This window comes from Camelus dromedarius, chromosome 30 (genome assembly GCF_036321535.1).
Source record: "Camelus dromedarius isolate mCamDro1 chromosome 30, mCamDro1.pat, whole genome shotgun sequence".
NCBI lineage: Eukaryota > Metazoa > Chordata > Mammalia > Artiodactyla > Camelidae > Camelus > Camelus dromedarius.
This window is the reverse complement of record NC_087465.1, coordinates 13,955,084-13,981,730: the sequence shown is the minus strand read 5'-3', so window position 1 is coordinate 13,981,730 and position 26,647 is coordinate 13,955,084. Positions and strand designations below refer to the sequence as shown.

The following is a 26,647-nucleotide window of genomic DNA, read 5'->3' as shown; positions in this document are numbered from 1 at the left end:
ACAGGTAATGGGATTCTTTCTGTTTTCTCACTTTTAGAATCAACAAGCCCCTGACAAAGTATCTAATCTTAAGTAGATGGTGACACTGGAAGTGTGAATGTATGACACCCTCAGCTGCTAATGTCTATTCTCTATCCCATTCAAACGTTTTTCTTTAAAGGTGTGATATGGTACAGAGAAAAAAAGAACACAAAGACTGTCCCTACAACACTGCTGATAACTAATAATCACACAGTCATTTGTTGGTAAGTTCAGTCTTTAAATTTAATCAGTCCTTTATAAAATTTCCCAATTAATTAGTAAAAGATGGCTTATTTTATTAGCCTTAAACATTGGTCGCTATTTAAACAAGACATTCTAAAAAAAAAAAAAGCAATCACATAATAGTTTATAGTAATTTACAAGTGGATGGTATACATTTAGATACAGAGGTAGAAGTTCACTTTTACAACGCTTCACTAATACACATTTACCAAATTCAAGGCACAAAATAGTTTGCTTTACAAAAAAATACTGTAAAAATGTCATTTGCTGTTCTACAATGTAAATAAAACTTTCAAAAGAATCTTTACACCCTTCCATACGTACTCCATAGTATAAGATTTTCTCCCCCTCACTAATCATAGTTGGCACAAAAATGGGGACATTTTTAAATGCAGAAGTTCCCATTTTTAGAAACTGTTTCTTTGCAGAGCTGCTATGTATTCCAGATCAAAGTCCATCCAAAGAAATGAAACACAGCAACTTCCTGAGGAAAGGGCACTTTCTGTACTGCAGCACAATTCATAGGTAGAAAACGTACGATCTTTTTTGGATTAAATAGGTCTCCAGAGGAACAGATACTTAAGGAAAGATTTCAGAGATAAATTTTAAAATTTGACCAACTTGAGTCGTTATGACTTTAACAGAGAGACCTGGTCACTTTTACTGTAATAACCAGACATTGTTTACTTCAAACTGATGGAGATTTCAAAATGCCTTTTTAAAAGAGTTGTACATACAAACACCATGAAAGGGCCACACAGGTTTTGCAAAACTGAAACTTAGAAAACATGAGAAAATATAGCATGTCAGTCCTTGAAGTTGCAAGGGTGTCAACTGGCTAGAGATTAATTACAAGAATTAATAAACTCTATGGGAATTAAGAAAAACCACACACGTGAAACACACTGTGGTTATCGTCTCGAGACTTCCTGCTCATTCAAAAAATAAAAATAATAATAATGCTAGCCCGGAGATGTCACACAGCGCTGGTCTAAAAGATTGGACTGGTTTCAGGGTTCTGCCTGAAAAGGACCCTGTTGGCAATTAAGCTCACTTTTGCTGATCACATTTTCCAAATACTCTAGTCAGTTAATTTACACTTTTATTATTTTTTTTTAAAAAAGTTGATTAAAAAAAACAGTCAATGTGGATTTAGAATCCAGAGATTATCAGTCATGCTGATGTGGATCGAACCGAGATATCTTGATCACCTTCTGGTAGAAATAATATTCCATATACAAAAAAAATCCTTAGATTCCATTTTTTGCTTCGTTATTGTTTGTGGCTTGTTTTCTCTGAGCGATAAAGGGGTACATACACTTGTCCGCTCCTAGGAACCGATACATGCACACAACTGCTTCAAAAGGGAGGATGCTGAAAGAGGAAAAGTCACAGTTAGCAAACGGGGGACGCTGTGTGGCAGTTATGTTACGGGGCGGGTGTGGGAGGCCCAGCGGAGCGGGGAGCCCCTCAGTTACCTCTTCATGAAAGTCACGATGTACATGAGGCGGGGGGTGCAGATCATGGGCTGGTCGGTGAGGATGGCCTTCATGGCCTGCTTCACACAGTAATCGGGCTTCAGAGGGGGCAGAAAGGGCTCAATTTCTTTCCTGGGAGTTACACATTCAGAAGACGAAATTAAGAGTGAACACAGAATAGGGAAGACTGGGAAATATGCATCAAAATACGAAGGGTGGGTGAAGTTATCTGAGGGACAGGATTTGGGGTCCATTTTACTTCGTTGTGTTATTTCTGTATTTTCTAAACTTTCCTACTATGAACACATTTTATTTGCATAGTCTAGAAAACAAGTTAACAAAAGCAGAATTGGTCTGCTTTTCTGTAAAGTGAGAAAGTCGTGTTTTCAAAATGCCTTAAAACGTATTTCAAATTATTATTATTTTTTCCTCTCAGTTGAAAAAGGAGAGGTTGTCTGGCATAACAAACACTACACCCAAACAAGATGCCAAACTTTCAGCGTTAAGCGTAGTTCAAATGGTGGCGTGTAAACGCCGACAAAACCTTTCCGAGTGGAATCAAAGTCCTTGGGGTGCTGTCCTAGACCGCATTTCCTCTGGGGGTCTCTGAAATGAAGGGCACGGAGATAGCCTACCTTCAGCTGAATTCGATCCATTACACACTGAGATAACTTAACATAATTTATTCTTTTCCCCTTTCATTGTCCCCTCACAGCTCTGGACACCTGTCGTGACAATGACTAGGAAACAGAGTGCTGCAGACCCTCAGCACCTGGTTCCTAAGTTCCTAAGAGGAAAAAACCAAACCAACACGCACACACACACGCACACGTGCGCACATATGGGAAAAGAGGCAGGGGCGAGTCCCCCTGGGTCCAGACTTAGTCAGCCTGAGATCGAAATGACTCAAATCTCCACCTGCTTCACGGCGTGGTCAGGTTCAGGATGTGTTAGGATTGGCCCTGACCCACAGGGAACTGGTTTGGTTATCTTGCTTGGCCTTTCAAATTCAGCCAAGCAGAGATCTCGAGTTAGTAAGCATGTCCTTACAAGTATCCTCTTAATGAGTCATGGTTTTGTTTATTCTGCTTAGCTCAAGTCAGATGTGACTTGACATTTCTATTCCCACATGCCTCCTTTCAAAGTGTGTGGGCATTTTATTTCATTTTTAGTAAATCTAAACGTTTCTTCTCATTCTGTCAAGAGTGAATCTAGCTATAAACACTTTCTGCCAAAAGGAAGTTCCCAAATCTGTTCCTCTGATTTTTTTTTTTTTTTTGGTTTGTTTGTTTGCTTTTTTGTAGGAGGAGGTAACTAGGTTTGATTGTTTATTTATTTAATGGAGGTACTGGGGATTGAACCCAGGACCTCGTGCGTGCTAAGCATGTGATCTACCACCGAGCTCTATCCTCCCTCCAAGTCCCCAGATCTGGAGTGTCACATTCAACGGTCTTTTTAGAAGAAAGGCCATCCTCCTCTGTGGCAGTGACATTGGTAACCAAACCAGAGTTGCATTTATGGACCAACACTAATAAAAGAAAGAAAATCTCTCCTGAAGAAGTAGCTTCTCAGGAAAGTCCTGGGTCCTGGTTTTCTCTTGGAAGGTGCAGAGCAGCCACTGCCCACTGAGGCCTCCAGGCCGACTTCTGCAAGCTCACTCCAGCCCCTCGCTCATCAGTCGTGCACACCCCAATTTTACAAAACTTGACCAATGAAAACTACAGGTTAACTGTCCAATGATGGCTGTTAATGTGCAAGGCTGATTGTGGCTGGGGATCCAATTGATTCCATTGTCTCCTGAGATGGAAAGGTGATTTTTAAAACGGCTTCTTGTCAGTATTAAGGCAGGTGCTTACTCACCTAATTCGGCAGCCTCTGAACATGCCAGTGTCTACAAGGTAAGGGCACACCAGCGTTGTTTTAATTCCATCTTTTTCAGCAGCCTTTAACTCGTGGCTCAGAGATTCATGAAAACCCACAACTCCAAATTTACTGGCACAGTAATCCTGAGGTGATGGGGAAAGAGCAGAAATACTCAGTAAGCGCACACATTCCTCACCAAACTGAAGCTTTCCTGGCCCTGTTACTCTGGTTACATGCTTGATACAAAAGGTTACAGGTGACTAAGCAAAGAAAAAAGGAGAGCATTTTAAAAGACACATATCTGATGTGGTTCGGTGCAGAAATAATATTTTCAAAGCAACAGCAGAAACAGATGAACACTTTTTGCCACATCAACGAAGTATCATATTACTCTGGGGAAGTCACCACAAAGGATTCTATGAAAGCTAACAAGCTGGAGTTAAAAATGGAGAGAGGTTCACTTTGAAGTGTCTGGAAAATTTACAAATGGTCTCTTGTTCAGAAAAGGAGACTGAAAAACCAGTTTGTTTAAATTAATGCTAGGAGAACAAAGGCGAGTCTAGCTTGGGTTATAAGCTGTTATGATCCGATTTTCTTTCCAGGGTCAAGTGAAAATGGAAATGACAAGTACACCCTGTGAACTTAAACTAGAGCTTAACCTAAGGACTCACGGTCTAGAAAGAACGTTCTTCTCCGTTACCCAACTTTCAATTTCGCTGTGGGAACGGAGAAGGTAGAAGCCTTATCTTCTGCATCCTTTTGCATATTTGCAGGGGGTGATGTTTTCAGTTTTACCCTCCAGGCACCCATGGGACAAACAGCACAGAACAATATACATATACACTCTATGTCACTTGAATATGGTGAGGAAAAGGGTCTGATTAAGCCCAGTTCCACAAACTTACAATGCAGACACCTCATACCCGTCCCTAGCCATCTCGTCTGATGAGGTGATACAGGATAGCTTGCTTTTTGGCAAGCTGACCAAAACAGAACGTCAACCTTTGGCCTCATTTATCTGTTCCCTGTGGCACGGCCACTGCCCTCCAGTCTCATCTTGACCCCGTGCCTTCCCACCGCCATCAAGCAAAACTGCTCAGGAAAGCGGGGCGTAAGTGGCACTTCGGCAGCTGGCCCTGGGGCACCGTCCCTCACAGGCAGTGTGAGTTCACAGGCTTTCACGAACGTGCGGGCAGCGGATACTCTTTCTAGGACTTTGCTGTATTCGTCACAAGATAAATCGATTGAATGAAGGAGATGCTTTATATTGGACCAACCTCAACTCCAGCCGTACTGAACAATCCCAGGGAACTTGCAACCGTCACGATGTGACCGTGGTTAATCTCCAGCATGGTAGGGAGGAACGCTTTTGTGGTCTGAAAGGAAAGGAAGATTCAAGCTTTAGAACTGACATTATGAGTTTCATCTAAAACCCAATCCCAGGTCACAAAGCAAAGCTTTACCCACATAACGATGCATTTCCCCATTTGTTTTAAAACATTTTACATTTATCAGGAAGAGAAGATCCTCTGAGCGTCTGGCTAACTTAGCACCGTGTCATTGGCATGGAAGGCCTGTTAGAAGCCGTGACCAACAAGACTGAAACACAAGAGCTTTAGGGGACAATGTCCAGAGATGAAAAGAGAGCCATTAGCAGGAGGCTCTTTATCACCTTTCAAGTGATAGTTATCTGCTAATCTAAACTACTCCCAGGTCAGAGATCTCTTCACGCTCATGACACTTCAGCGCAGCCATCTCCTGTCTGGGAGGGACCTCCTGCCTACCCACCAAGAGGTGCCTCGTATAATGTTTACCTTATGGCTGTGTCTACACAGCACAGACTCATGAATGAAGAGATACTCCAGCAGCATCTTTCAGCATCCAGAGCTTTACTACCAAAGTATACTAAGAGGATATAAAGTACTTAGGTGTTAAGAAAAAGAGAGTACAAGTACAGAATCATTTGAATGAAAAATGTGTCATAAGGCCTACTTTGCCTTGACAACAATTAATAGCCATCCGAATGACCACACTCCACTGTGGGGTCTACTGGGGAGTGACCTCCCCCAGAGGCAGGTGCCTGGCCACTCAAGGGGGCAAAGCACGTGACAGAAGTTCCAGGGCAGTGGACCCAGAGGCCGTATTGATTTCTTACGCACTAAACTTCTCCTTTCCCTCTGGCTGTCTTGCCTTCAAGATGCAAGGCTGTATTTTTCTAAAAAAATTACTTCAAATTGCTTAAGGTGATCTATTAACTACTCCACCAGGCTCCCAACAGTTTTATAACCTGCTTCTTAAAAGAAAGCAGCAAAGAGCAATCTGTCTACTGTTGAGTTATACCCCACTACCAACACTGCTTCCCATGATTTATGAAGTTAAAAAGACCCAAACACTACACAGTGGCCTTAAAGAAGAGCTGCATTCCCTTCTCAGAGGATTTCCTGAACAGGAGATCACTGAATTTTTGCATACATATTTAATTTGTTTTGATAACATTTGCATATACAAGATCATAAACAGCCATTCCCTTAATTCTAAGGTTCTCCCATGTTCCCATCCATGATGCATACATTGCCAGATGAGTCTCTGTGAACGTCTCCAAGGTCTTCCTCAATCTGACGCCTGCTCATCACATAAACCCCTGGGTCCCCACTCACACCTATTTGTCTGGGCCTTCTCTCTGCTGTTGCCCAGTCACTCTTTCTCTCACCTGTAAGGTTTTACCTACGAACTCTTCTCTGACAGTCTACCTGCAATGCCCTCCTATATAATCCAAAGCGTAATATTAATCACATATTTACATAGTCTCTCACGCTTTTAAAAGTGCTTTACGTTAATTAGGTCATCAGAGTCTCTCAATAATTCTCTATGGAAGGTAGTTAGGGTGTTAAGCCTTTATCTAATATTATTCCATTCACCTTGATTTTGTCCATATTTCCTTAAGACATATAATCAGTATCATTCACTGTAACATATAATTATGTTTTGTAGTATTCTGATTTTTTTTCAGTCCATAGGACCTGGAAACTTTAGGCTTTATAGCTTATATATGGACATTATATTGCAGAATTACAATAAAGTAACATCACAAAGAAGCTTATCTATTCTAATCTAAACCAGACAACACAACCTTAAGTAATTATACCTGTAAATCTTCTTTTAAGTACTTGATTATAATTAATTGTTCCTAGATTGGCTAAAAAGTACAAAATTTAGTCTTGATGTTATCCAGAGATCTTCTAAGTATTAAAAGTTTGCCAAGTCTTGGAAGAGAGGGATGGATTTAGGATGAAGGTCCTATTTTTAAGTTAAGTAAGTAGAAGGATTCAATATTAAATCCTAAGTACTTACACACACACATATAATGTCAGCAAGGATGTGCCACTGGGTGAGCTTACAGACCCGAATCTCTGACCGTGCTCTTTCAGGGCCAGTGTCCACGCGAGCACGACCTGGTGGTGAGCCCCGACCAGAAACGCAGACGCCAAGTCGCTGGCCCTAATGACTTCTCCATATTCACATTCCATGTGGATGCCTGCAGGTGTTAAATGGCTCATCCAGATCCCCAGCACATATAAAGGTAGGTGATAGAAGATTAGCAAGTTCCTAACTGTTTTTAAGTTCAATTTGCTGCAAGGTTCTGAAACTGATTAAAGTCCACTTCTGCTCCAGCAGACTTAACTTATTCATTCAACAAGTATTTCTTGAACATCTACTACGTGCAGGCACTGTATTATGATCTGGCCAAACAATGATGGGTAAACTGGAAGCAGGTCCCATTCCTGTCCCTCAGCAGGATTCAGTCTCACTAGCACCTGTGTTAAGTCAGCACCTCGAATATGAAGCTGTCCTAGTTTCTCTCTCTTAAGAGCAGGGCGCTATGGCTGCAGATTCTAAACGATGCGACTTAGTGCTGCTTCCTCCCGCAGAGCACTTTGGAAGGACATTGAAGCTACTGGTTTTGCATTTAAAGGAAAAAGGAAAAAAGAAAAAGAGAAAAAAGAATCCAAATATGGCTATGTTACTAAAGTCTTTTCCAGTGGTAGACTGTAAACATGTTTTCCAGGGAAATACGCTTCACTTTAGGTAGCCAGTAAAGTGTGACACAGGTTTGTTTGTTTTAATTTGAGGCTTCTTTTCAGAGGGAGAGAGGGGTTGATTTAAAAAAAGAAAAGGTAGTGGCAGGTCAAAGTTTCTTATAAAATGTGATTTCTCTCTCTAATCAGGGATGAATTTGGCCTTTTGTGTAAATGAAATCCAGCGTGTCTGTATTTTCTACCTTCCAAGAAAAAGGCCTATGTTCTTTATTTAGAAAGGCTCGCCACTTACAATACTACAATCACTACAACTACGAACAGTGTCGGGAACAACAAACAAGGTGCTGAGGAAACTGGGAGGGGAGGTAAGCAAGCCATCTGAGGGGCCGGGTGGCCACGGAACTCAGACTGATTGTCTTCCAAAGCTGGTGTTGGCCACACAGCTCCTACTGGGTGCCGGGCGAAGGCAAGCCGGGGGAAGAGCATTCACACCGGGGTGGCTCAGGTTTCTTTTTAAACCCGAGTCTGCAGGGCTCACGCCGGAGCCCGATGCACGTGACCAAGCACTATGGCTGTTAATCATTTCCTTTGCCGCCTGAGTGGAGGCGACCGATTACCGCTCATGCGTCCTTTCCACAACCAAACGCCTGCCTTGAGTCGGGGGCACGTTACCAAATAAACTTTGATCAACACCAAGTCTATTCCTTACTTTCCAAGAAAAATGCTACAAATGTGTGGCAAGAAGGCATGGCGTTCTCGGGAACGTTCCCAAGTAACCCGACGAGGTTTCTTTTCTAATTCCTCTTGCCCTCCGCAGTCTGGTAGGTGACATCTGAGATAGCACAGCCTATTCCGTCCTTGACACAGTTTGACAGCACAAAGAAACCTGGCACTTTGTGATGAATTATTAATGTGCACAAATATTGCAGCGCGTATGGGACCGGGACCAGCCAAAGGTGAAGTGCCAGTTGCCATGACACCAGTCAGTTCAAGCTCAGGTTCGTGATCTTTAACTTTGTCTCAGAGTCGTTACAAGAACACATAGAGCAGATCTGTGGCGAACCCCCGAGCGGCTTAAGTGTAAGTGGGCGCAGGTGCTGCCAATGGGGGTTCTGAGAGGGGCAACTCGGAAACCCCGCAGAGCACCAGGGCCATTACGCCACCTCATCACTGTAAGGACGAAGCATCTAGATAGGGAATTGCCACCCAGTAGAGGGATCTCTAGAGGAAGTACGTCTGATCGGTCACTAGACTTAGCTGGTCCCACTGGTGGCTGGCAAGGTTAGCCAGACGCTTAGCCTCCATCAGAGGACTGCACTCCATCACTATGTCCTCACAGTCAAATGTCTAAGAAACAGAGGAGGGCACCTCATTCATCATTAGGAAAGTAGGCTGACTTGCTCTGGGGTGGGTCTCAAAGTCAGTAACCAACACAACGCCAATTCGTATGTTCGGTGAGAGAATCTAGAGTGGGAAGGAACCAAGGGATTATTTTATCTGCAGAGGAGAAAACACTTTTAATAATGGACTCTGGCTAAAAAGTGTGATGATGGACCTTTGATTACCTGGGATTAATTCTATCACAAGACTCTAATACCACAATCTGCCACCAGCTGACAGGGTTGCTATGTGGCTAAAAAGGAGAAAAAAAAAAAGACACTCAAATGGACACTGACATTCCTATGAAACATGCTTTGTGAGTTTAATATCTCCATAGCTCCTCAGGGTTCCTCTTCAAAGCACTGGGCACTTTGAAAGATAACTGTAAAGGTCATATTTATAATATAAACAAGAACTTCTTAAACAGAAGTGTGACTGGACAGAGACATGACATGTCATATCTTGAGAAATCTTTGAATGTTAGGTTTACGCCAAATTAACTCCCAACAGTTCCAACCCTCCAGATCATTCTTGCTGCTCTTAATGACAGACTGCAATGCGGAGCCTGCAGCTGCACTGTCAGGACAAATTAACCTAAAGTTAAACAAAGGAGCATGTGAAGAAATGTGGGATCCGGCAAAGTCTGACTTTTGAAATTTCGAGACGGATGACATTTTAAAGGTGTAGGTAAGACACTCAGAATACGTTTTCCGTATTTGCACGCAATTCAAGGTTAATGGAGACCAAGGGAAAACCAAAGTTAATTCCTCACCATAGGAAAAGGCCTCATACTCAATTTTTGTGCATTTGCATGACTGTGGTCAATTCAAGGAAAGGCGTCTTTCTAAAAAGAGTCATTTTGAAGTGTTTCTCTCTCATTTGAATGTCCAAGACAACTTTCATTTCTAAAGAGGACCAAAAATCACGTTATAGTGTGAAAAGGGTTAACATCACCGGCACATATATAGTGCAGTTTTCTGATGTAAGCCTGAGGGTTTGCAGAATCTACAAATAACAGCAATATATACAATTTGGAAAAAGTACGGTCAAAACTCCACTGAACGGAGTACATTTACCTGGACATCCTCACGGTACCCCTCCAAATGCTTCAACAACTCTCCTTGGTGTTTGCTGCTTCTGCTTGGGTTGCTACTAGAGTAATTTATCTTTATCAAATCACAAGGGGAACAGGCTGCTTATTTACAAGGCTAAAATGACATCTGGTGGCACTCTTCTCTGAAGATTCAGTCACCGTGCCTGGAAAACTACGATTCAATGGTACAAACTATTGAAAGCGCTGAAACTATGGTAAACTGGGTTTAAAAGGCTATTTAATAGGATAAATCACTGATGTGTTCAAAGATTAAAAAGTGGTGACCTACCCCCAAACTAAACTGGGAAAAGAGACACATGGCTAAATCAATATTCTTGATCCAGCAGATTTACAGGTATCTGCTTAAGCCACATACTGACCACGAAACTTTAGATAATTCACTTTGACCGTAGAGGGTGTAACTTGAAATTTTTCATTACAAAATTATCTTCAGTTAGGAAGTAAAACCAAAATCTGTATTTGCTAGCAATATACCGACTTTCAATACTTTAGTTTTAGTTGACAGCACAAATTCTGAGATTCGTGCAATTCAATGACACCTTTTTTCCCCCTATTTGAGTGTGTTTGTAGAGACAGAAAGGTCTCTTGACGAATTGTGCAACAAAGCCCCAAGATACTGACGCCTGGAATGACTCTCAGACTTAAAGTGTTCATCGAAATCTCCATCAGCTTGACACAAAATGTCCTCTTTAGCTATAGCAGAAAGACTAAAGAATACGTCATAATCACCCAATTCATACCTATGTTCCATTTCCTGTCCTTTCTGTTATTTTGAGGCCACAGGCATTAGTTCAACATTTAGAGGCATCAGCAGTTAATACTTAACACACATGCACAAGAACACTCCTACAGTTGCCCTGCAACCAAGAAGCTAATAAAAGAGCTAGGCTTTTCAAATGAACACCTAGATGATGACACCATTAGTTATTCAGCAAAAATAAATGCTTCATTAACTTGCCTTCCCACTGTTAAAACATGGGATGAATCTACCCCGAGGCAGCGACTCAGATATCAACACTCCCTTACACTTTAGAGTTTGCTGTGCAGAAATACCAGAAAGGAGGAGACTTAAAACTCCATCTGTCTGGAAAATACACTGGCCTTTGGAGTCCAGGAACCCACCTGGTACTGACTGTCAATCACTTAACCTTCCTTGTTACTTGACTTCTCTTGACGTAACTCATTTGTGGGACAGAAAGGAGGTCTCCAAGGTTTCTTAGCTCAAAAATGTTATGACGACTCACATCCAATTATTCTTTCTTTGATTCCTACCACGCATTCAATATACAAGTCGTAACACTGAGGTATTACTCGCCTAAGACTCTCATAAATGACTCAGTGAGGTATCAACTCCATTAGTGCGGCTGCCGGCATCTGGTGAGCAGCAAAAATATCTATTCATTAAACATTTATATGTTGTCATGGCTGTGCCTTTTAAAATAATGTAACTTGAAGCCATGCCTCCTACACATCAAAAAAATTACAAATTATCTGCGAAGCAATCATCGTTTTTCTGTGTTTTACTTGAGTCCACAGGAGATCTGTGTGTTCAAAGAAACAATGAATTGCTGAACACTGGTTCTCAAATGCTGGTTTCCCTGCCTCTCCCCCTGGCTGAGTCCTCAGTGATCAAAGGAGCATTCCCTGAGTGCTCTCTAGCTTGGGCCCCTTCTCCTATTTAATAACTCTTCACAGAATATTGAAATAACCCACAAAATTGCAGCCAAATAGTCTGTTAAGCAACAGGTTGTCATTCATCCCTTTGCTTTGCCCCAAACTCAAGTCACATCCCTGAAACTGTAATAAAGACAGATCTTACAAAGGGCAGAGGCTTCGGTTCTGCTCCAGTGACTGGTAACCACTTCCACAAGGCATGACCACGTGCACGGGGGTTCAGCCACGGCTGAGGGCATCTGAAGTGGCAGGATCACCCCCCTGCCCCCAACTCCAACACCGCAGCCCAGCAATGTCACCATGATCACCTCCCATCATCTCCTGTACTTCATACATGCAAGGAGTTCAAATTCTTCTCTGCTTTCTAGTTTGCTCACTATGGAGTCTTTATAGAAAACGAAATCTTTACCTAAATGAAAGATAAATGCAATCAAGAGGTTACTCCTGAAAACGTATTTTATTCTTAGGCGTGTGCTGTAACAACTCAGAACTCATGCACTCTTTGTGAGGGTCTTCGAGGTATCTGTATTGTTAGGCAGTAGTAAAAGAAAAAAAAATCTTTGCGAACCTCTTAAAGAAATTTTAAGGACTGTAAAAGCCGCCTTTTCTAGCAATGAGTTCTCAAACTGTGCTACACACTGGACTCATTGGGGGAGGTTCTAGTTTTAATGCCCAGGCACAACCGCCACTTATATTTGGGAGGGGATCGAGCACTGGGGGACAACACTCCCCAGGTGACTCCAACGTGCAGCCATGTATGAGAGCTGGTGTTCTAGAACAGAGTGTCTGCCCCCAGCACCACTGCCATTTTGTGCTGGATCACTTTATGCTGCGGGAGGGCTGTGCTGGGCATTGCAGGATGTTTAGCAATATCCACGGCTTCAATCCACTAGATGCCAGGAACAGCCCCACTGGTTTTGACAAGGGAAAAATGTCTTCGGATGTGGCCAAATGTCCCTGAGCAGGAAACAGCCCCTAAGAGAACCACTCTTTAGAAGGAATATGCACATTGCAAATCAAGTTCCATATAGTCCAGTGATGACTTCTCCAAGCTTTAATTCTCATATTATAATGACATTTTCTAGCTTTGGAAGACATTCTAGGCTTTAAAAAAAAAATCACAAATATGGGCTCAGCAGTCCATCACTTTTAGTTTACATGTTAATACCTACAAACCACCACTCTGCTACTAAGTTAACATTAACATCATTGAAAGGAAATAATGCCAGTAACGGTGGGGGCCAGGAGCAGAGGAGGGGCTGCACAAAGGCAAAGTCTGCTCTCCTGCAACTCATTTCCGGACAGCCAGTTTGGTCCTGGGCAGAAAGAACAAAGCTCTCCAATGCGTGGCCTGGACTTTGAGCCATGATACTCATGGCTTTGGAAACGCCATCCTGGGCACAGCATCCAAGGGGAACAGGGGGCAGGGGGGCACCTGGACTCTTCTTTGTAAATAATGGCCTGGAAGCCAAATCAAAAAAATAAACCTAAACAAAGGTGGACCCCAGAGGGCATGGTCTGGCATTGCTAGCCTACAACATTCCTAAAGGGCTGATTAGTTCAAGGGAAAAAAAAAAAAAAAGACAGAGAGAGAGAATATTAATATTGAGAAAGTGGGAAGGAAAGTTTAATACTCAAGGGCAGTTCCTCCTCAAACTTTGATGTGCATGATCACCTGGGATCTGAATCAAATGCAGACTCTGATCCATTAGGTTGGGGAGGGGGCCTGAGAGTTTGCTTTTCTCATGTGCAGCCTTGGGCGGGGGTGAGGGGTGGGGTGATGCTAGTGCTGCTGCTCTGGACTGAACGCAGGCTGAGGTTCTAGCATGAGCCAGAACTGTCTACTCCAAACCTTAAGTGGCTTCAGATCAATTTCTCTAGAAATTCAGCAAAATAGGCAGACGAATTTCTTGACCTTCTGTGCCACCTGTGTGCTTTGAACCAGAGTATCACTGGTTGAGAGGCCCCATTCTCCATCCCCCACATCCTCCAACAATGTTCATCAGATAAAGGCCAGTTCAAACTGATGTCAGGAGCCCTGGGAGCTTAGTAAGGACAACTATGGGAGTTTACAGCCATATGTACAGTTGCCTGGGACCCATTTTTAGTACTGGCAGGCTCCTCTGCTGTGGTCTGGGTGTTTGCGTTCCTCCAAAATTCCTGTTGAAACCTAACACCCAACGTGATGTTGTTAGGAAGGCCTTTGGGAGGTGATTAGGTCATAAGGGTGGAGCCCTCATGAATGGGATTAGTGCCCTCATAAAAGAGACCCCAGAGAGCTCCCTCACCCCTCCCACCATGTGAGGTCACAGCAAAGACACCCCTCCCACCATGTGAGGTCACAGCAAAGACAGCTGTCTATGAACCAGGAAGCGGGTTGTCACCAGATACCACGTCTCCTGGAGCCTTGATCTTGGACTTCCAGCCTCCAAATTGTGAGAAATAAATTCCTGTTGTTTATAATTCACCCCATCCATTCCTGGTGTTCTGTGACAGCCGCCCAGATGGACTAAGAGAGCCCCATCCCCATTAGGACAAGCTCTCAAAAACAAGAGACCCAGATGACTTTAAAATCCTCTCCCCTTATCCACAGAGGCTTTGAAGGCTCAGCTTTCAAGACAAGGAATTCAGACCCTTTCAGCCTAAGCATTCACCTTTTTCGTTTTCCACATTTACCTTTCTGAAGCTTTCATGCTTTGGTAAGCCTGTGAGAAAACCCCACATAGGAAAATAGGAGCCCTTTAAAAGTCAGATGCTCGGCCAAAACCGCACAGGCAGTTTTTAAGAATCCGTGATTAGCATTTCCAAAGCAAAGCTCAATGTGGAGCTATCCGGACTCCTGATCCCATAAGTTGATTACATAACAGAATAGAGAATAAAGGTTTTACATCTTCCAGGAGATAAGCTTTAAACAAACAAACAAAAACCTAAACTAAGACCACCTTGTTACTGACATTTTGGTATTAAGTATTTGTAGAACTTTGTTCAGCCAGTCCTTGTGCAAGAGCCTCTGTGATTCACTGTTGTTTATGTCCAGTCTGTCAGTGTTGACATGCAAACCAGGAAGAGAAGGAAGCTCAGTGACCAAGGATATACCACATTCTTCTCAATGAAGTAACCACCTCAGCTACACACCATGGAAATTTACAGAAAAGGCACAGAAAAAAAACACATGAATCCGGTTTTGGTAATAAAACTCAAGCATGATATTGGTTCTTCAGAATTTCACATGCTTGTGTAATTCATGGAGCAAATTTTCTGGGGATATTAAGCTAGGGTTAGTCAGTCATTGCTAAACTAACCATGCTAATAAAAAAAAAATCAACATTTGAAGGTGGATTCTTACATTATACTGCAGGGCAAAAGCATACGTGACTCAGGAAAACCTTCCAGGAGCTTTGGACAAGGAGCCCAGGTAAGTGTTTGCAGAGCTTCCAAACTAAGGCCCTAGGTGGAGCGTCGGCTCCTAGCTTCTTCCTTCCCCAGTGGTGACCTTAGGCAAGTCCCACAACCTCTCTGGGTTTGTTTCCTCATCCATAAAAATGGGCATAATGGCTCTACTTAATCCACAGTCGCTATGAGGAGCACATGAAGGGACTTTGTAAAATTTAAGTGCTATATAAAAGTACAGTAAATGCAACCAAGGCTAATTAAGCATGTATTTATAGGCTGTTTTGGTTATAAGTGCTGTCTATTTTTGGTTGTGTGTTTCTTAAGTTCCTGCAATTCCTTGTTCTTACTATGTACGGCTCCCAGGCCTCCCTGCCCTCCACGCAGCCCCAGCCCACACTTCCGGCAAAAGCAGTCTTACAAACACAGAGCTAAGCTTCTGCTTCGGCTTCCTGCCCCCACCTCCAGAATCCTGGATGATGCTGGGAAACCAGACACTTTCCAGTAACACCTCTTCTCTAATCCTCGTCTTTAGTCTTGTTCTACTGGGAGCAGAAAACCATTTAAAAATATAAATTACAGGGGGAGGGCATAGCTTAGTGGTAGAGTGAGTGCTTAGCATGCATGAGGTCCTGGGTTCAATCCCCAGTACCCCCGTTGAAAGACAAATAAACCTAACTACTCTACTCCCCCCTGAAAATAATTTTCAAAAATATATAAATTACAGTGCTTGTCAGAGAAGAGTCCAGCAAATGTAAAAATACAAAAAGTTAGCAGAGAACTACTTAAAAATCATTTATTATACCCGATGTTTCCCTTTCCCAAGAGATTGTAGAACTGGCCCCATTTTTTAAAAAATACTTGAGAAATCAGTAGGGGGCAGTATGTTAATTACAGTTTGCAGGTGGGAAAATTCAGGCTTTGAATTTTAAGTTTCACTTGTCCTCAAAATACCCATGTGCTTACGTAAGTTACACCACAAATATTTCCCCAGTTACCCTGATTTGGGAAGTGTTATTTTGAGCCCCATTGTTTAGAATCACACTAAGAAGCTGAACCGTGTTAATATTCAGAAATCCAGTACTAAGCCATTTGAAGGAAAGGCAAGAAATTCACATTTTATGCAAGCAGCAAATGACGGAGAAACACTGTTGTTTCCCCAAACCAAAAAATGTCAATGTTCACAATGTCAACACCGTTGCCACCTTCCACACGCCTTTGTGTGATCTCTGAAAGTTTCACAGACCAAGTCATGTTTTGTTTCCAAATGTAGATTCATTGTAAGTGGCTTGTCAGTTGGGTTCACTTGACAGCACTCAAGGTTGCGGCAGTAATTGCCCTTCCTTGTTAAATATTCTAGCAGCATTTGCTGCAGTGTTGAAAGTTTTATGATCATTATGAGAGGATATTCAATTTTTTTCCCCCGTGGTTCACTTAATTTTAGTTTCAGAGCATTTAGGAAAATGGCCCCTGACAGGTGTGAACTTAGAGTTTTGAGGGAATTGACAAATAAAGTGAAAAAGAAGAAGAAACTCAAGAACGGGCCATGCTGGGTAAGCTCAAGTATTCCTTCTGCTGAAAGGCGTCCCCACCGGTGCTGAGATGGCGTAAGCCTGTGTGAACCCAGAGGCCCAGGCGACTGGAACTGGCTGGCCAAGTGCGTCAGGGTAAACGAGATTAGATCCTAAAGCCACGCTCTGACAACCTTTTTCTGAACAATGGTGTCTTAAGAGGCTTAGGTCACAACACAGGGAGCTTCTCAGAGGCAGCCCTATTGTAGGGACCAGATGTGTGCTTTACCTGCCTACCGTTCATTTTCAAAGAAAGACGACGACTCCATCCTCCTCAAAGTTATTTTCTGGTTATGCTTACAAGGGGTCTCTGCCTACAAGGGGTTTTTAGGTCTGTTAAAAGAACTATAAGAAGGGGTTAGTTCTTTAAACAGCTAACTACCGTAGTAACTTCTGAGATAAGAAATCACTGTTTAAACCAAAAGAGATGAACACGTTTTAATCGGATCCATGGAGTTACAGGCTCAAAACATTGGATTTAACCCATTCAACTGAGGCAGGGAATAACAGTTTCCTATTTCTTAAGGACTATCAGAGTTTGCCATATTCCAAAGATTAGCTACAAAAGGCCCTTTATCTTGGGTAAATTACCGTTTGTATGTGTAGAGGGAAATAAGATACAAATCTACCCTGCTAGCACACCCCCTAGTGGAATTTCAGCATAGTACAACCTGGGGGGCCAAAAACATCCCAGGTATGTAGGACGTAACCAAGGCTGGAATGGACTTTCCCAAGTCCAGTAGCTGTAACTACAACACAGCCAGAAACCTTCTTATTCGCTGAGCACTCCAAAACAGGCCAGCAAACAACACCTGTCGCCCTATCCACACAGGCACATAGCTGGACCGGACAGAGGCAACCTGCCTACTCAGCACAACTGAAACAGGCTTTTAGTTTCTGAAAGAACTAGAACAGAACTTTGAGCTAAATCTGCTACTAATATTCCTTAAGTTTAATGAAAAGGGGGGTGGTTCCTACTTAAAGAAAGTTACTCTACCTCCCAAGTGAGGTCATTAAACTGCTTGAAAGTTTTCCGATTGCCACGTCTTAGATACGTTCAAGTCACTAAAGTCAATTTACTAGAATTTGCCAAAGATCTTGAAAATCTGAAAAATGGTTAGGGCAAAAACAAATGTCAAGGGAGAGAGCAAGTGGAGATGGTGAGCAGTTACGCACTTAACTGTGGGGTCTGTGGCTCCTTGGGGCCGCAGGGACCCAGGCCTGCAGCAAACGGCCGAGGACGCCGCTGCGCGCCCTCTCTTTGCTAATTCTGAAAAACCTCTTCCAGCAGTGTTAGCATTAGCGGGGGTTAACGAATGCTTCCACTCCGACAGGCCCTACAGATTAATTTCTACTCGGGCTGATAACGGATACAGCCCTAGAAGTAGAAATAACCAGGGAGAGAAGAACAAACACTAACTTTGCCTCCAGGCCTCAAGAGAAACACACTCAGTCAAACAAGAGAGGCCATTCCCTGAAGCAGGAATTCGAGACTATTCTACAAGGACTGTTCCCTTAATGTAGAAAGATACTATTTAGTCAACGTGGAAAGATTTTGAACGTGTTCATTTTTCTCCCTCGGGAGCAGCGATAACTTCGTCTGAACTATTCAACTTTGGTCTCCAGGCAAGACGGGACCAAAACGGCAGAACAGCCGGGAGTGCAGGGCCCCTCCAGCGGACAGTGAGGTGTCCAGCCCGGCTGGAGTTCAGGGTTCACCAGGGATATAATGGGTGATTAGCTTAGAAGGCAGGTGACAATCAGCTTTGGAAGGCCTCAGCTGCCATGCTGGTGAGCCGGGACTTTGTGCTGTGAACAGTACGGTCATGCAAGGGCTGCGGGTAGGTTCTGGTGAACATAGTCTTTAAACAGGCATATCGCAAACTCCAGTTTGCTTAGACAACACTAGGTTGGAGAGCAAAGGCTGGAAATGGGGAAAGAAGTTGGGCGATCCTTTGCAGAGTCCAGGCAAGAGGTGATGGAAGCACACAGGAGGAAGCAGGAAGGAGGGGGTCGAAGCACATGGCACCAACACAACAGTCTGGATTCGAAGACCCACGAATGTGCAGGATGGAGAATTAAAGATACTGCTGAGGTTTCCAAGCCTGCTACTGGCCATACCAGGAAACTCAAAAGAGGCAAAGAAGAGTTAGTCCAGTTTTGAGACTTGCTGACTTTAGGGACTGCTTGGAATAGCCAAGACAGCTGTGTGAATTTGGGAACTGTCTTAGAAATCACAGTTAAAGCCTCTGAAATAAACATATTACCCAGCTAGAAGAGCACAGTGAGAAGAGGTTTGAGCACGCCGTGCTTAAGAAGCCATCACCTTTCGGAGGTAGGGAGGCTAAGAGGAATGGGAAGACACGAATAGAAGCAACAGAAAGTGGGCTTATAGCGGGAGCTGGAGCGCTAGAGTTTCAGAAAGATGGTCAACAGGCCTACGTTCTGCAGAAACGTCAGGCCGCACGTTGGATTTGGCCATTAGCGGAGCCCGGCTATTTTTTCATGTGACATTGGTTCCTTGGCAATGTTTTCTAAACAATTGAGATAACCAGACCCAGATGAGAACATACAGCAAAGGTGTTGGGAAGACTTACAGAATGGTTCCACTCACACCACTTATATAAAGTGACAGTTTATCATGCCATAGATGCTGACTTCTAATAGCACTAGATTTGGGTCCAGCATATAATGTATCAAATATAGAAACTCAAAGCTCAATGAGCATGTGATCTTATTTTGTGTTAGGAAAAAAAGGCTATGAAATGACCCTGTTAGGTGTGTACTGAGTTCCAGGTATCCATACAAAAGAGATGTTTTAACTCAGTTTTTAACTGTGACCATGAGAATTAATAAGATAAAGTATGCTTATCTTAGGTCAATTTACAGGTCAGTTCAAGACATAAAAAGTTTGTTTCTAAAGCTCAACATTTGATTTGTAAGCCTATGAATTTATTTAATAACAAAAGCCAGCTCTAGTACAGAATTAAAAATATGCCAAGAATTCCAAGTTTTTAGTAGCTAATCCTAAGACAGGAAAATAATACTCTATAAAATATTTAGTCTAAGAATTCTTAATATTACAGTTTAGAGGCAGTATCAGCCAAAAAGTTTTATAAGAATAAGCTAGAAATTTTTTTTTTAATTCTAAATCTAAGAAGCCTTGAACAAAATTAGGTTTCTCTAACTGGAGAACAGAGGAATACAGTATTTGAGATTAAAAACAAGTAAATCACATAAGAACTTAAAATATTAATGATTAGGGACCATTCATGAGCTATTAGGTACAGCCGCAGCACTAATGTCTTTAAGTGCTACATTACTCAGATCTAGCTGGTGGGCTTTTACTTTTCCTGGATGGATTTTAACTAAATAGACTTTAGACATTTGGATATAGATAAATGCCTAATTCAGTAATTAGTATTTTAAAACTGTGAAACCTTTTAAGTTAAGTGGTCTATTAATTAACTACCAATTATCTTGTCTGACTATCATATCAATAGAAGTAAATTACCGACTAGCTATTTGACAGATTTAGTCCTTTACCACACAAAATTTCTTCAGAACACAAAAGGCTTGGAGTTAAATGCTTTTGCTTCCCCCTTTTGGCTAATCAGGGATCAATGTGCGGCTCACACATAAAGGCCAAATGCAGCTTTGGTCAAAAAGGATCTATAGATAAACTTTGTCTTTTAGAAATGGCAAGCTAAGTTTTAAGATTCCTCTTAAAAAATAACAAGTGAAGCAACAGCAATGTTTTGGGGGAAACATGGGTTGGCAGTGCCTATATGAAGACCAACTTTCCATATTTCAAAGGCTACTAGAGGGCTAGTTTCAAGCTTTTGCATCTCACCCAGATACTGAGAGAGCCTAAGTGGATGGTTTTTTCTTTTTTTTTCTTTTTCCTGATTTATGCCAAAGTTCAAGTGCACGGTATTGCATACATTCTCATGTTCTTGATTATGCTGATTAGAACCTGCCCCACATCTATCACTTCTTGACTGGTGACCAAGAGAAGGTGCCCAGGAGAGCTGCTGGTGATAACACTGGCAGATGACGTGTCACAGCAGACTGGAGGGCTGTGCGGAATAACGCCAAGGATGGCAAAGACTTCTAACGCGTTTAGGAATAGGTCCGAGGTTAAGAAGCAGCAAGGAAGGAACTGCAGCAGGAATCCTCTTCTAGAGGCTCAGCCACTGGAAGACACACGTGGTCACCACATATGCATACTGAGCTGATTCAAACTGGTCTGTCAACACCAGCCTTCGCACAGTCGCTAGCCTCACACCAATGAGCAGGGTTAAAACACTGAGGATGAGCACAGAGTTGGGGCAGGGAGGACGGACAAGCCGTGAAGGAAAACAAAAGGACATGTACACAGTAACGAGTGTGAGCCCGTCTCACTGAGATCCTGTCAATCATACGCAGCTTGAATTAGTCCGACATAATGCTTACCTCTTGAAACTTCAGCAGCCAGACCCACGTGCGCAGTCTCTGAATAGGCTGTCTTCTAAATATTTAAGCAGAAGCCTCGCCTCTATTATCAAACATTTACTGAGGGACAAGGAGTGAGTTCTGGTCCTGGCTGCGGAAAATAAATAGATGTCCATAACAAACTGCCTGCAGACCGCTTGCCATCTACTTGGGCGTTTCAGGGCACAATGTGGCAGAAGTCACACCAAAGAGCACACACTGTGCACAAAAGATGGGGATGATAGCAAACGCTGTGAGAGATCAATGGGAAGAAGAGACGAGTCATCTAACTGCATCTTCGCCAGCAAACAAGGGGTCGGAAGAGATGACCTCTAAGGAGCCTTGCCGCTCTGACAGGCTAGATGCCAGAAAGGGACTGGAGTGGGGATAGAAGCTTGGATTAACAACTCGAGGTAGGCCTCACAAGGTCTGCAGCCCAGAGAAGAGGGCCTTCCAGGCAGGGAGAGTGTGACCAATGGTTTGAAGCAGGAGCGCCCACAGCTCTTCAGTGAAGTCCATGTGGTTTCTAGTTTCCTGCCTATGACTTTAACTCTGGGTGAGGATCAACATATGGTTGATTATGTTATGAAAACAGACATCAACTGCTCCTTGAAAGTCTGGCTCGAGATGATCTGTTCAAATGACTGAACAAGTCTTTGCTCAGCTGATCCACTCTTTAAAATGCATGGGGCAACTTCTTTTCCCCTCCCAGATACAGTAAAAAGACACGCTGGTTATTTTTTCTGGAAGGAAAACAGTACAGGCCAATATATCTTTGGACAGCTACCATGAACATTTTCACCTAAAAGGACTACTGGAAGGGAAGCCGAACTCAGTGGTTCTTATACTTAAACCCCCCCCCCTCCCAATCCCCCCCCACACAAAAAAATCACTGTAAAAATTATAGTAAGTCTTTTTTTAAATTTTGGTTGCTAGATCTCTTCTTAAAGGTTTATAGGTCTTGGCAAGAAGTCAGAAATTCCAACTCTAAAATGAATTTTCTGACTCAATTTTGTAATTCTTAAGTTCAGATGCTTAGGGGAAAAACAGCTGGAGAATTCAGGAGCCTCCCATATTTTAATATGAAGTGACGTCATTACTGTCAAGGCTTCCAAGAACTCCCTAAATTGTGTAGTTAAGCAACATCTGAAAGCAAAGTAAGGACTCTGGGAAGGTGGCCTGCTCCTCCTTTATATATAGATTCAGTTCCACAATAATTTGTCTATTGAAAGTTTGATTCAATTTTCACCTTAGGTTAGAAAGTGTATCACATGTCTATCAACTAATGTGCCTTTTCCAAGCTGAGGCGATGGATTTTGTGTACTTAACATTAACACACTCTAAACTAGCTCTTTTTATAGGATGTCTAGCATAGAGAAGCTGCTTTCTTCTTACTAGTATTTAATTGCAAAATGTATGAGGTTTCTTTAAAAATCTGGTTACTTTTGAAACTGTGCAACTCAGAGAAATAATCATGCAGAGAAAGTGGGCAGGATGGTTAAACTTCAGAGTATTTTGTGTAGGTGAAAGTTCATAGTCTGGACACCGTGCACCATCTCAAAGATTATTGGGGGTAAAAAACCAGCCCTGGTGTTTACGGCTCATACCTAGCTGGAGTTTCTATGGCAGCCTCATCCTCACTTGTCTTTAAATATGAAAACTACAGTCCACCTGCAATTTACACATGCCTTTTATTTCCAATGGCAGCTGCTTGTTTTACTCAGAAGTATTAACACAAGATTCTTGATAAACTGTACTGCCAAGTTTATTCAGTTGTGCTGGCCTTTCCTCACCCGATCCACCCCCTTGTCACTTGCTGCAGGTTCCTGTGGCCCCCACAGCAGCAAGGACTTTATTCTTCCCCACCCCCACTGCACACAACACATACACACACCTACGCAAGCGTGCGCACACACAAGCACACTCAAAGTCCTCCGAACTGCATTGAGTAACCTCCTTCCTCATTTAAAGCATAGATATGAGTTTAGCTCATGTCATTTATACGTTCATTTCTAGAGCTTTGGAAATGAATAAAGCTCGTGTTTGAAAATAAAACATTAAAAATAAGCTTCTTCCAGGATCAGAGAAATGGTTTGCTGTTCAAGGAGCAAAATTTGAATAAGTACTTCTAAAGCCAGATTAAGTTTTTAAGCAATTGCTAAAAAATTAATGAGGTTTAATGTGACCTATTTAGGAGAAACAGTTCTTTGTTGTGCTCTGTTAGAAGGCTAACCCGCCTATAGGGAAACAACAACAGAAAAGTTATCTCCTTACCCTTTCTTTCCTGGATCCCACCTGCCTACAAAAGTAACGGGGAACTACTACAGGGGGAAGAAAAGCATAAAGTGGGTCAAGAGTGTACAGTTATAGGGGAAAATAGTCGCACCTACCATTCCTGAAGATCAGTTCTGCTGGAAAACGGGGGTCAGTTCTGCCCACAGAGCAGAGGGCCCTCCCCTCTCATCTACTTAGATGATGTAATAACTCTGATGGTGAGACGCTGATATGGTGCAAGTCCCTGGTTCCCCAGGTCTTACAATCCCCCTGCTCCCTATACAGGGACTCTGTGGTCCTATCAGGGTGACTTCTGTTCTCGGAAGAGACGGCATCTTCTAAGCTGAGAAAGTTCTGAGATTCACTCCAACAAGACAATGCCACAGACCCTAGGGATGATCAATGGATGTTAAGCGACTGCCAGGGTGGCCTGACCACTCCCACTGGACCACAAATGCTGATCTCAGAATCTTTGGCACTTTCTGAAATGTGGCTGAGCAGTAATTTGGAAGCCTAAACTCTGACTATAGGAATTCATAAGAACAACCAATGTTTTACAAACTCAACAGAAAGTAAAATAAACAAATCCGGGGTTTTATGCTCCCTCTTGTTATTTTTATGGCAATCTTTCAAACTAGTTCAAAATGTTCAGTGCTCTACCTTCTCTAGAAATACTGAATGGCTGGGGGGGGGGTTGGTGGCAGAAAACAACAATTTAATAGTAACTGGCATATGTTGCAACTCACCAGGGGGGGAATAGGGAATTAGAAGGAAGCTTTGTGGTGAAAGAGTGCAGGTGGCTTTCAGGCTGGTACTGAAGTCTCACTCCTTCCCAGCCTTTTTGCTGAGGAGGGCCCAGTAATAAAAACAAGGATGTTTATATTTACCCAGAAGTGTGCGTGGCAATTGACCATCATGGTTCTCTCAATGAGCTCATCAGGACATTCCAGAAGGTGATGCCCAGACACCACGCCGGCATTATTGACCAGGACCGAGACCTCGCCAACCTCCTTGCGGACCTTTTCCGCTGTCAGGTAGACATTCTCCCTTTTCCCCACATCACAGGTGTAGGTAAAAACCTGCAAGTTACAGTGGGGCAGAATTTCTTCCTCACCATTTCCAGCTGTCCTCAGAAGTCCAGATGAAGGAGAAAAAAAAATGGAACAGAGAAGAGGAGGGAGTGCAAAATGTGAGTCACATGGCTGTCAAGAGGACAAAGATCACACAAAACAAAAATACTACAGTGAGCTTCAAATTTCTAACACAGTTAAGGCTTGCCAATGACTGAACTTACAGCTGCCTTCCTCCCCCAAAAGTCTTTGGGAATTACAGTAATTTACTGGATAACTTTGCTTAGGGGAAAATCATGTAATTGTGACAAGCCCAATACAAGTCAGACCTCATGGGATTGGCTTCCTGGAGCTAAAGACACCTGGAATGAACTGATCTCAGCCCAGAGAGTAACACCCCCTCCTCCCAAACACACACGCTACACACTTCTTTTTTGGGAGAAACAGTGGCCAGAAGCCGGCTCTTTACTCTTTAGTATAGGCACTCTGAAAATGGAAACTCACCTCTAGGCTCACAAATCAAAATTATAATTAATAACCTGAACTCATCCAAAGCCAAGAAATGAACCTCAAGTTTCTCATGAAAAAGTGGGGGTCACAGTGGTTTATTCCAACTGGAGTAGCTAAACTCCCCTAAGAAGCACCCTCACATAAATCAAGTTTACAGGTAAATATGCAGTTTTACCACATAAGAACTCAATTAAAAAAATCCAAATCTCTTCCCTGGAATATCGTTCTTTCTTTCTTGTCAGGGAGCACAAAAATCTGTATTTGCTACCGTTTTTGACCTTTGATTTTCTGATTTAAAAGGCAGGTGCCAAACATTTTGGTGACAAACGATCAATATGAGGGTGGAGTGGTACCCAAGCTAATCTTCCTGGTAGAGTTCAATGTTTTCCCTGGAAATGAAAAATTGTCAAAAATCAAGAGCCACTATCAAATCTCCCGGACCAATACTTATGGTTACTTATGGTCTCCACTATGGCCTTTTCTTTAAAAAGTGTCAGATTTAGGTTAGTTAATAAATATACAAAAATGCAGATTTCCTAAGGTTACCCCAAGCATGGAATACATTTTACAATAAGGCTTAAATCCTTCGACCGTCTTCCCTTAAGAGACAGGGTACCTTTCAATCAGTCCGAGTATGTAACTAAAGTACTGACTTACCTCTGGTGAAACAATGTAATTATTTCCTCCTGACTAAAGTTATAGTGAAATCATCAATGCTGCCCTCATCTCGGAGGTTGAGACCGCAGTGACATACACACATGCATCAGTCGAGTCTGAGAACAACTTCCCAAAGACTCTAGTTTTCCATCGCAAACCAGACTGAGGCATTTCTTTAGGATTCAGATCTGTAGTAACAAGTTCCCTGGACTTGCTTAGCCTCAGAGGGCTTAGAAAACCCCACAGTCGTCCCCAAAAGGACAGGAGCTCCGCTAAGGCAAGGCTTTGGCATACTTTCTCCCTTCTAATACAGAGGTGATCATGTTCCTTTATCAGGGGGCAAATTCCACTCGCAGAAGACCGCCTGGGGGTGGGGGGATGCTCTTCTTCGAGAGCAGGTCTGCCCATGACAGTGGGGTTTCAAGGCCCTCTGGGGGTAGGGCGCGGGGGTGGGAAGAGGCTTGACGCAACAATGCTCGAGCGCAGGTCCGGTTACCTCGCAGCGCCGCGGCGTCCGCTGCCTCCAGGTCGCGGTAGATGTGGCGCACCATGCCCGCCGTCTCCTCGTTGCTCTGAGTGTTGATGTCCCAGAGCACCAGCAGCGCCCGGCGCCGGGCGAACTCGAGCGCGAAGAGGCGGCCCAGGCCGCTGCCGGCGCCCGTAATGAGGCACACCTGGCCCGCCACGCTCTTCTCTTTGGGCCGCACCAGCCAGCGCGCCGCGGCCAGGACGAACGCCCAGAGCACTTTGAAAGTGACCACGAAGAACTCCACCACGATGTTCATCGCGACGTCCGGGGCCCCGCACGAGCCCAGCGCCCGCGTCCGCGCCCACCCCGCGCCGCGCAGCCGGGCTCCCGGCCCCGGGTCGCTTGTCAGAGCGGCCGGGATGA

At 43.3% G+C, this 26,647-nt stretch overlaps 1 protein-coding gene across 1 annotated transcript; it reads right to left on the bottom strand.

Moving 5' to 3' along the window:
* Positions 1 to 238: 238 nt before the first annotated feature.
* On the bottom strand, positions 239 to 26,647 carry RDH10 (retinol dehydrogenase 10). The gene is made up of 6 exons (XM_010979429.3): positions 26,252 to 26,647; positions 24,406 to 24,641; positions 4,883 to 4,981; positions 3,603 to 3,748; positions 1,743 to 1,874; positions 239 to 1,638 (listed from the first exon to the last, which is right to left on the bottom strand). Exons 1-6 carry the CDS (start codon positions 26,538 to 26,540, stop codon positions 1,515 to 1,517), a joined length of 1,026 nt encoding a protein of 341 aa, XP_010977731.3. The 5' UTR covers positions 26,541 to 26,647; the 3' UTR covers positions 239 to 1,514.

Excerpts from the sequence above, each read along its gene's own strand:
- RDH10 (XM_010979429.3), bottom strand. The coding sequence starts at position 26,540 with ATGAACATCGTGGTGGAGTTCTTCGTGGTCACTTTCAAAGTGCTCTGG. Across the intron at positions 4,982-24,405 it reads ATTGCCACGCACACTTCTGG|ACCACAAAAGCGTTCCTCCC; the intron begins GTAAATATAAAC and ends CTTTCCTTTCAG. Across the intron at positions 1,639-1,742 it reads ATCGTGACTTTCATGAAGAG|CATCCTCCCTTTTGAAGCAG; the intron begins GTAACTGAGGGG and ends TTCCTCTTTCAG.